We start from the raw sequence: 11,694 nt of genomic DNA on the forward strand, positions 1-11,694 counted from the left end.
GTTCTTTGGACTGGAGTTTATGGAAAGTATTACTAAAAATGCAAATTCTATGTTTTGAGACTTGAAACGTGCAAATAACTATTAATCTTGGAGCTTACTTTTATATGCTGAGATGAAATAAGGACATTTTAAGCACTTAAACCTTTGCTAAGAGCAAGATAGGCAAGCATATACTTTGTTTCAAGCATCTTAATTAAGTTGATTCCGTTGGTCTTTTCATGTGTTTAATGTTAAGCATATGTCTATGTACTTTTCTGAAATGCTGGATGGTATTTAGCAGAGTGAATTACATCCTGATAACTAACATTTCTCTAAGAATCCTAATAATGTAGGAAGTATGCAAAACAAGCTTTCATTTTTGAGATAAACAGACAAAGTAACTTTTTGTGAGCATTGCCTTTTTATTGCTGCATCCAGCTGTAAATCACGTCTTGAAAGCAAAACCATCTTCTTCTTAAAAGCATTTTTTGAAAAATAGTGCATTATTTTCTCTTGAGCTGTTGAAACAATTTCCTGCCTAGATCTGGTGCCCCATTAATTTTAGAGTATAAGAAAAAGTCACTCTGAGCCATAGGGAATAATTTTGGATTTGCTGCACACACATATATCACAACAGATTTGCCTATAGTAGTTCTACGGATGATGTTTAACAAACTCCTGTTTTCCCTATTTTGGGATTAATGTCCTCCTTCCCTCAGACTTGTGCAGTAACACAGCCTTATGCTACAAATAAATAGGGGTTTCTTTTATTTTCAGTGTGTAAAATTTGACATTTGAATGCAATTACAGTAACAAGAGGAACTCTTTCTAATGAGTCTCAAAAAGCCCTGGCCAAAAAAACACGTAAAACTCTCCTGTAGAGAAAGAAATTGAGTGCACAGTGTTAACATAATAGCAAGGGCTGAGACATTGCTTTGCATTGCAGTTTTATGGGATGATATTTTAAAAGGTATTCAGAGATTTATGACTTTTTAGGGACAGCTAAAATTGTTTTCACATTTCTAATATTGCTTTCATTAGAATGTTGAAAGTATGTTTACGGTATCAGATTGAATTCTAAGCTGTTACCAAATCATCCAGAATCCCCACTGCTTAAGTATATTCCCTCGTATCCCTATGTATCTTCAGAGGAAAAAATGTGAGGAATGTAAGTGCTTTGTTTTAAAGTATATAATCTGTATTCTGTCATGTACTTCATCTCCCAGGGAAGGTATCTGGGAACTCACTCTGCTGTTTTTATTTATCCTGCCAGTGTAGTATATAGATGAGAGGACTAAGGTCCAATGGTGTTAAAACAAGACATGAAATATTGATTAATTCTTTTTTAAAATTCCTTTTTCCTCCCGAGTATAGCAAATTTCAGATGCTGCTGTCAATACAGTACTCTCCAATAAACCTCCATTATTGGAAGGGTCCTGATCTTCATAGTGTTCTTGTAAATGGTTATTATGATTCTAAATGGCTTTAAAAGCTCAAGGCTAGTGTTCTTCTGGTGCAAGAGCAGAAAGCAAGTTAGAAGCAATGCAGCTTTTTATCACGGCAGAATGTTACTCTGAAATAACATGAATCAGATTGGGAATTCTCTTTGCTAGACAGTAGCAGAACATTCTGTTTGAAGAACTGAAGATCCTAACGGGGCAGATAAACAGATGTACAGTTCCTTGGGTATAAAGGTGTCAAGGAAAGAAGCACAATTACAGTTGGTGTCCACCTAATGGAACACAGGTATTTGACACCCTGCCTTTTGTTTCCACTTATCATTCTTCAGTGCTGTTACCCCTTTATTAATTGTTTCCAGAATGGTCCTTTACAAAAGCAGCTAAACAGATATTTAGGAGTTTCCCCAAGGAAAAGGGTGTTTCAGGAAAGGTAGGGATAGAAGTTCACACCAGCTAGCCCATGAAGGATGATAGACATGGGCAAGGAAGAGAAGATGTAGCCCAAATTACTTTAAGTGTTCTTGGGTATGATGAAACTGTCTTGGATTTGAAGTAATTGTTTTTCACTAAAAAAAATATAAGGTTTGTTTAAACTGGAGTGTACTGGAGTTTCTTTAGGAATGTAAAGCTTATGAAGCTTTTCTATTATCCTTAATAAAAGGTATTAATCAGAAAAGGAATTTAAATCTCAGTCCTGTATGTGTCATTATGTTAATGTCATTATAAAGGTTGTACAACTACTTTTTCATCCATCATCTTAATTAGTATTTAGTCAAGCTTCAACAAGAAGGAGCAAGGAAGTGACACAGAATCTGCACCAAAAGCCACTGATCAGCAGATTTACCAGGGAGGCAGGAGACCATAGTACGTTCTTGCTCTGAACCAGGAAGAAATACCTGAGGTTGGTTCTTCTGTCTCACAGCAAAGTTGGGCTTTACAGGCTGCATAAGTTGCTGTATGGTATTTTTTTTCCACATAAAATCTTTATTCCTACCCCAGGATGAAAATGTTTTCAGAAGATTTTGTTGATGGGGATAACTCATTTGCACGTAAGCCTACTTGGGAGTTTTTTTGCAGCAAAACTTAATTGTGTGCAAATCTTAGACTACTTCAGCTTGTGATGGAGAACAGACTGCTCCTTACTGCACCCAAAAGCTAAGAGCTAAAAGATGTGGCATAAAGCTAAATTGTCTCCTCCTCTCACACACACCCAATTCTCACAAACGGATCCGAAGCTGGGGCTCTATTATGATGGGTTTATGACTTTTGTGATATTTTTCTTTGGAAATTGGACAAGTTCTTTATAATTTTAAGGGAATTATTTTTATTGACTTCAGTTAAACTGAAAGCAATACATGCACAAAGCTGAAATTCAACCAGTTTGTAAGCAGCAAGGGCTAAGTGTATTCTTATTACTTACAATGTTTTAAAGCAGTATGTCTTGCTTGCCCAGGTTATACGGGTAGCTCTGTTGACTCCCAGTCCCCCATTGGTAACACTTGTGTGGATGGAGTGAACAGGATCTGCTCTGCAATTAACGATGCATGTTTGCTCACATAGCTCATGTGTGAGCCAAATCCTTACGTGTATCATTTGTCCTCACTCACGCAGGTAATACTTTTGGACTGATTTAATGCAACTAGTTATGTGAGCAAAGGTTATCAATCTGGGCACTGTCCTCTTGTGTTTTTCTCTCTGCTATGTTATCTTAAAGAATGTTAACACAAACTTATGTAAAGGGATAGGCAGAGAATTCTGTTTTTCAAAGCCTTGTATTAGATGGTTTTCTACCAAAACGTCCTTAAAAGTTTCATTACTGAGTAAATTTCGAGCTGAGTATAGCCTACCGCAGATTAAGATTTTGCTTGTGGAACAGGATGGTGCATACTCACATGCACACAGCACAAACTCTGCCAGTAGTTTGGTTTTTGGTGAACTTTATCTCATTTTACACACTCTACCAATTGCTATCTTTCAGACGTAAAAATAAATTATTTTCTGTCTTATGGGAGATGCATTGCTTGACTTCCGATATTTAACATGGTATTTTTTCTGTGGACAACAGCTTGAGGCCCCAAGTTGGCAAGAATGAGAGCATATCTGTAAATAATTCAAAATAATTGTATGGTTTTGACAGATTGTCAAGTTGCTTAATGCCTTTTCTCCCAGGTAATAGATTATATTTCTTTGATAAAGTGTTGATAATTTCTCATTGCAATTTGTTTTTTGTATGTTGTATTTTTACAGAGTCCAGTCAGGTTCATATCTCAGCACGGGTTGGTTTACCTTAATTTTAGCTATGGATGCCTGCTATGGAATTCACGTCTATGGGATGATAAATGACACCTACTGCAAGTAAGATCACAGGAAATTATTTTCATGCATCTACAATTCTGATGTCTTGTCAAAATTTCACAATTGATTTTAATATCATAAATCCAAAAAATGGATCAGGCAGTCATTTCCCAGTGTTTTGCATTGATGTGACACTATTGTCAGCATATTTAGTCCTGATATGGCATTTGCTGTTGATAAAATAAAAACATTTACAAAATCTAACATCAGATGTCATAAGGAACTATTTTTAATCAAAGATCTTTTGCAGTTTCTGAATTAGCTGGAAACAAAGTATGTTCATACTCTTCTGACAAAATGTACTTACTTCTACTGCTAAAACGAATCTATAGAGGGAATAATAATATTCTCTGAATACCAAATACACCTGGAAGTGAAAGAAACTGATTAGCCCACGATAGTTACCTGAAATTACATTTCAACACCATTGAGCAACCTACTTGAACTTTCTAGGTTATATATGGCTTGTTTTGAGTAGTAGGGGGTTTCTAATTAGGTAATAAAACAAGTCCTGTGAGCTTTATCACAGTAAACTGACATAAATTCCAACCAACTACTGTTAGTGACCTTACAGTGACAATGGATTAATCCTATTGTCAGAAGTATAACTCTAAACACAATTTTTAAAACTCCAAGTTAAATGCCTTAATATACGGTATATGGTAGCAAAATATAAAATGAAACTATTCCTCATTCAGAAAAGCAGAAAATGTCATAAGCAATGTATGATACTAGCACAAATCTATTCTTCTGTACCTAGGCTGGTTCAAGTCTTGCATGAAACCAGTGCAGTGGGTCCTCAGCTCCTAGAGTAAAGTCTTCATACAGACCCTCACTCCGTGCTCTGTGTTACTCCAGTGTGGGACTTATTCCTGGCAGACCCTAAGAAAAAAAAAAGGAATTTGAGTCACAGCTGTTTAATTAGGGTATCTTAACATTAGAGGCTGACTTTTTAGAACTTGCAGATCTTTCTGATTGAGTGAGTCATCCAGATGGAACGAACATATGTTGTTCTTTGTTTATGAAAACACAGTAGGCGCCCTGAAATGAGGGGTGACAGGACTAAAGTTGTCCTCACAGAGTTCAGCCAAGCTGGCATTGCATAGCCCTGATGTAAAACCAGTAAACAGAATGATAGCACTTCAGCGTGTTGGCAGCAGAGAAGGATGGGTTTCCTTAAAGCTGCAATTCTGACTGCATTACCTACTTACAATGTGTATTATTCTTACAACTGTTTTATTCAGCCAGTTTAAGAACCACTTTCAAGAGTTGGGACTATCCAACGAGAAGACTTGGCTTAGAGATGGAGCATCATGAATCAAGTTCTCCCAGGTTAAACAAAACGTGCAGTGCCCATAAGAGCCAGCCCCTCAGCTTCTTATTGACTGATAAAGATCAGTGTATTTTGAGAGATACAGGTAGCTTCATTTTCTGTAGGAAATTCATACAAATCATGCTGTAATGAAAGCCCTTATACAGTTTAGCAAAGGAGCTCAGGTGCTGACTCATGGAAAGGATTTCAGTGAGTTCAGGTGCAGTATATATTAAGGTTTTTCTTGGAAATAATACTGACATGTATCTTTTTTTTTTCCTAGGTCAGAAGGCTTTCGTAAAGTTCCCTACCACTATTATGAGCCAGGAAGAGATGAGTGTGATGAATACTTTCTGCATGAAAATGCTCCATATGGAGGCCATAGGTTTATCACGGAAAAGAAAGTATTCGCTAAATGGGCCAAGAAGCACACAATAATATTTACACACCCCAACTGGACAGTGTCTTGATACTGGTTTTCTTAACTCTCCCTTAACAGCATATTACAAAAATGTCTCAGTTTACAATAATTTTGCTTACATCTGGCTGGCCTTTCTCAGCCTAGGCAACACTAAACTAAAAACTAGAAGACAAGGAGGGTGATGGTTCAGCTGTTAAGCAAAATTAATCAAGCTGTGGAAGGCAGACACATTGTTTGTTATTTCTTAGGGTTTTACTCCACACAATGCACTTTATACTTCAACTGGATTTTACTTCGAGGCAGTAGCAGTTAAAGACAGATGAGATTTCCTGTATATACAGGTGCACACAGAGAACAAGGTGGTCCTTTAAAATTTGTCCATCGCCGTAGTTAATTAAAACTGGTATTTGTAGCTCATTTGCAGCACTGCAGCACTAGTTCCATTTGTGGTATTAGAAGAAATTTTTGACAAAAGAAATAGGAGAAAAAATATAGACCTCCAAGGTCTATGAGTGAGTAAATTTTAAAAAACACCTGTATACATTGATACATGTGAGCACTTGCATATATGGTAAAATTAGAGATGAGCTAAGCATGGTTCTTGAACTGTACACAATTCTCGCATGAGAAGATATTATTTACTAAAGGCTCCTGATTAATTCATAACTTCTGAAATGCAGCTTCCTTCCACCCTGGTCAGGCTGCGCCATCTGGGATGATGTGTTTTCTACTTTTTGAGGCCATTGTCCCACAGTTTAGCTCCAGCAGCATGGCACTTAGCAAAGACTGTGTTTTGCAGCTCATGCTGAACCTTTGGCTGTTGTACCAAGCCTGCTGTCAGTACCCAAGCTGGTTAATGTAAAGTCATCTCATGAACATCTCCATTGACTCCAGTTGTGCCTTTGAGTTGCTCCAACATCCAAATATCAGTATTTTGACAGTATTTCCCATGCAGCCATCATAATTTATTTTAAATCTCCAGTTTCTCCATCTTTAAAAACAGGGATAATATCTACCTACCTCACAAGGGAGTTGTGAGGATTAATTTAAGTCCATAAAGCACTTTCCTGATGAAGAATGCTACAAAGCATTTATTCTTGACACAGAAACAATGGTGCCTGTCATTTATTCTTGTCTGTTGGGTATTTGAAGAAAGTGACAGCATGTCTGGATCTGATGGCGAATTGTTCTGTGCATCGGCTTTCCTACTGAGGATAATTTGTAATACTGAGTTCTCTCAGCTTGCATTGCTTCTGATGGAGTTGAAAGAACTCACCACCTCACAGTATTATCTGCACATCAAGAGACAGTTCAAGAATTTTAAAATATACTCATCTCTAGTTGAAATATGTATTTCCAAGCTTACTCTCATGGAAAGTTTTCAACTGCAGCAGACTCATTTGTAATATGACCATAATTCAACTACACACGAGTTTTATTTAAACTGTATTTAAAGTAATGCTTTAAGTTTAGAATGTGTCCTACAAATAATTTAACATCTGGAATGTCAGATTCAACACTGTAATAGCCAATACTGTGAACACTTGAAAGAATTATGTGTGGAACATGACACACAGGGTTTACTCACACTACTTAAACATTAACCAACAGGAAACTTTGTATGCTTTTGTAAATCATGAAAAGGGGAAAGTAAAAAGCTATTTTTACATGTAAGTATTTGTATACTGACTATTTCCTATTGTATATTTGTATATTTAAATCTATATTTTATATGTTTGTGGCATATATATCCTCTCATCAGCAGCTGCAACTCTTAGGATGGGGAGGAGATCTCTTCACCAGTGTTCCTCCTCTTGATCGTTGGTTTCTTGTTTCTGTTGGTAGGTGATGCCAGGGTATCAACTTTCTTGTCCCTTCTATTTTCTACTGTAAATGCAGCTTTCTGATTTAACTTTAATATAGCTCAGCTTTCACTGCTTACTTTAGTGCTGTAAGTGTTCATGCTGGTTGTCAGGCAAAGGCTGGGGCCATGCTTATGATCCTGGATAAACATCTATATTCAAATACAGGCTCTGTCCCAGACTTCCTGTGTCACCTGATGTCTCACCTTCCTGTTTGGAAAAGGTGAATAATAATATTTTCCTACTCCCTGTCTTGACTGACTTTCCTGTAAGTTCTCGAGACGGGTATTCTCCTTTGCAATGTATTTGTATAATGCCTTGCAGAAGAGGTGCCCAAACTGTCTGATGGCTACAGGTAATGCTATAATATACAAATAATTTAAAGTGGCTGCTTCTTGTCCCTGGAGTTTAAAATCAATTGTAGGCTAATATAGCATGGGATGAAATCAAGAGGGGGAAGGGTCATGGGTGGATGAAGAGTTGTAGTAGCAAAAGACAGTGAGCTAGATTTACCACCATATGCATATGCATCTTTTCAGTTCAGATGGATGGCTGGATAGATGGAAAGCTAATAAAAAAATGGTAATGCAGGATTTGAAGAATGCAGGAAATGCAGAACTGGGGAAAATGTTCCACACATATTGTACAGGGCAGCCTGAGAAAACCTATAGCTCCCTTGTGGGAAGAGGAGCTGAAAAGGAGAACATCAGTCAAACTGAACTTTGGGTTAATAGAAAGTTACTATGAAAGTCTTTGGGTTAATAGAAAGTTACTATGAAAGTTCTGCATATGTAAGTGCAGTTGGGCTGGACAGACTTACATGAGAAGTGTCCTCATGACACTCCCCTTTTTTGGGGAAAAAGCACAGCATAAGGATTCTGCCTGAATTGTGCTCACGTGCAAGGCCATTTTTAAGCCTGAGAAAGATTTTAAGATAATTAAGACTTTCCAAATTGCCATAAATCTGTTGTAAAATACATGCTTCATCCTGAAGCTCTTTGTAGAGTGCTTGCATGCTGTATGAGACAATACCTTGTGCAAAGGCTAGCTAAGAAAAATACAGCTCTAAGAAGGGCTAGATGTACAGCAAAATTGAGAACATCATTAGAGTGCAGTTGTGGCAGAGCAAAGTAAAAGCGTTGCGCTCTGCTTGGATTTGCAGTAAGAGCAGATCCACTTTTAGAAATGTTTCAGCAGGCTTCATTTACACCAGAGTAAATGAACATCAGTTCCCTTATTTAAATGAGCCTGTCTTTAGCATAAACTAAACACATATTTGCATGATTTTTATTATATGAGTAAGGAACTGTGACCGCTGTGTTAAAGATGATTCCCCAAAGAAATGACTCTGTTGAAATCTGTTAAAAATCAGCACCGAAGAACCTCAGTACTTGGCTGTGTAGTAAAGACCTTGATGATTCACCTTCTGAGAGCAGTTAAGACATCAGCTGAGAATCATTTATTAATTCTTTAAAATAAAGAATAAACTACAGTTTACCTGAATGTAATCAGATCCTAATTGCTTATTCATTCAAGCAGTCCTATTTTAATCAACTACTCATGTGTATAAAACAAGCAGGGAGTTTACCTGAGGTTTTCAAAATAGATCTTCACGTTGCTGCTAATAGAGGAATGCTCACCAATAATTTGGCTTTTTTTTATTTTGCCATCAGCCAGCTAAGTAGTCACCAAATGTTTTGTTTCATAATTAAGTTAGTTTTTTAAAATACACTTTTTGAAGGAAAGAAAAAGGCATTTATTGTTTAGCTTGCTGTAGGCTTGGTTTTGATAAACGTTTCAATTTGAATGCACTTTATGTTTTATGTTGCATTACCTTCTGATTTAATTTTTTTTTCACGGAAAAAAAGGTTTTAAATAGGAGCAGAAATTTTCCTAAGGGGGGGAAAAAAAATTTGACTGGCTAATTACTAATTCACAGGTAATTAACTGAATAACATAAAAAACAGGTTTTTGTTTTTCCAAACAGACACAGCAGACATGATCCCAACCCTCTCATCCCCACTAGGTGTCCAGATCACATCCCTCTGCTTATAGCAAGGCCTCTTCACAGAAAGAAAAAAGTAGTCCATGTATCCAGCCAAATTCCCTTTCCATCTGGGCTGGGAGGCTCCATCTGCAGACTGCTTGTATCAGTTACATCAGAAAGCGGGAAGGACTGAGGAAGAGTTCTACTTAGGAGCAGATGGTGTTCCGACTTCTAAAAAATGCCTCTGAAGTGCTTTAGGAGAGGAGTACCCATCTATCTCTCCTGGAAATACTTTTCCAAATTATTCTGTTTCTTCAAATGCCTTCAGCTCTTGCATAGAACTATTGTCCTACTCTCTCCAGTAGGGATTACCAGGAATGGGAAAACATGCCCTTTACAGGAAAAAGCAGAGGCAAATTCTGTGTTGTTAAAGATTCCTATATAAACAGCACCAGGGATGAAGTCAGCCTGACACAAATTATCTGAAGACCCTCTGATTTAGCAATCTCTTAGGACTCAGTTCAAAATTAATGGAAATTGCTTTGGCAAGTTCATGAATACAGCACCCACCCCAGTAAAATCTTTGCGCTCCCAGGTGCTAAGGTAAGCAGTGTTTTGTCTGAGAGGTACCATGTGCACATAACGCATTGCATAGCTAACAAAGAGGAGCCCACCTGACGCTGGGAGGGCTGATGCAGACCGTCTTTAGTCACCTGCTCGTGGGCTGGCTGAAAGTAGGACACCACACAGAGATTGCTGGCAGCAGAGCACAGATACTCAACCAGAGGACATGTCCAGGTAAGAAAGAATTAAATAAGTAATCACTCATGAATTATAACTGGGCGGTGCCCTTAGTAACTAGAAAACCAGAAGCACTTTAAATACTGATGCTTATATTTTGCTGACATTTTTTTTTTCTGCATGTACCTCAGAAATAGCATATGCTTTTAGTTGTGCTCAAGCAAGTCTGGGGTTTGTTTATGATGAACCTTAGGGTACCCACAAGAGTGAAACTCTGTGGTTAGTGCTAAAGGATCACACAGGAGCTGTCTGTGGGCATTGTGATGTACTGCGTACAACAGAGTCATGTATTTACTAGAAAAGGCCCATTTCTCCTGACTAGGCATAGTTCTTTTGAGGAGAAAGTGTTTCATTTTCAGCAGATGTGTCTCATTCTGTGCCTTCTTTCCTGAGAGGATGCAGAGGAATGGGACTTAATCATGGGGGAGTGAAGAATGCTATGGTAAATAGCCAACCACCAGATTCATATATATTTTTCTGGTTATTGCTGTCATGTATAGGTAATGACACAGAGAAAAGCAAGATTTTTGTAAACCTTGTATTGCATAATCTACAGAAGTCTCGTGTCTGTTCTGGATTGGAGTCTCCTAGGCAAACCCTCCAGAAAGGGCCTGAAGGAGAGAGAGAGAGGGTCTTTCCCCATGGAAACACAGGGCTTCTGTGGAAGCCCTAATAATCTGCATGGCATCCCCGGGCCCGCTCCCTCAGCTTTCATAGGCTCTCCACCCCGCCGCAGCTTTGGGCCCTTTCCAGCCCCATCAGATGAAGTGCGTTCTCTGGCTGACTGTGTGAGCTGCCCTGTCCATGGGGCCAGGGGAGTGGCGGTGGGTGAGGGGCAACAGGCGCGGGGACGCTCCTCAAGTCAGCAGCATGATCTTGCATGGGGCACGGTTGCGCCTCAGGTGCTGAACTCCCTTTCTTTGAATGCGGTGGGAAAGTTATCACTGGGTTTTGTTATTGTTTGTAAGATTAACTCACAAAGAGCCACCATTTTATGGGTGTCTTAAACAGATGATTTCACATCTTTTTTTTTGCATTGCTTGCTGCTCTTTCTGGGAATTCCTCAAGATATGCAGCTGTCAGCATTTGCTACTGCTGTTCTGATTTATGGGCCATAAAGAGACTGTAAACTTGAACTAATGCATGTTCTTACCATGTATTATGCATGATAGCATGTTACACATTTTATTCTCTCACTATAATAAATAATGTAAATCACGTGTAAACTTAGTTTAAGCAGCAGAAGTAGTGCTTTTTCTTTCTCTCATATCATGTGTTGCCCAGAGCACTTTGCTGGAGCTCTGTAAGTGCCATTAGCAGCTGGCAGCAAATAAATTGTTGAAACCAGTCAGGAAATATTTACTAAATTTGACATTTTTCACTGGAATATCAGAAATAGTTAAACTTGCTTTTGGGAACCTACTCTAGTGCTCACAGTCACAATTCTGTGTTCTGTTATAAGGAAATCTCACATCTGAGTGTAACATCAGGAATTACTTTATTGACACGGGTAGCGT

The 11,694-nt window shown here is 38.2% G+C and overlaps 1 protein-coding gene across 1 annotated transcript in view; it reads left to right on the forward strand.

The window, feature by feature from the left end:
• The window catches only part of ST6GALNAC3 (ST6 N-acetylgalactosaminide alpha-2,6-sialyltransferase 3), a 77,154-nt gene extending 71,578 nt beyond the window's left edge, over positions 1–5,576 (forward strand). Inside the window, exons 3-4 of the mRNA XM_035893545.1 lie at positions 3,687–3,794; positions 5,390–5,576. Of these exons, the coding sequence (XP_035749438.1) occupies positions 3,687–3,794; positions 5,390–5,576 (295 nt within the window). The remainder of the gene's footprint in view (positions 1–3,686; positions 3,795–5,389) is intronic.
• The last annotated feature ends 6,118 nt before the right edge of the window (positions 5,577–11,694 follow it).

The sequence above is a fragment of the Egretta garzetta genome, unplaced genomic scaffold, assembly GCF_000687185.1.
Source record: "Egretta garzetta isolate BGI_Z169 unplaced genomic scaffold, ASM68718v1 scaffold75, whole genome shotgun sequence".
NCBI classification, from domain to species: domain Eukaryota; kingdom Metazoa; phylum Chordata; class Aves; order Pelecaniformes; family Ardeidae; genus Egretta; species Egretta garzetta.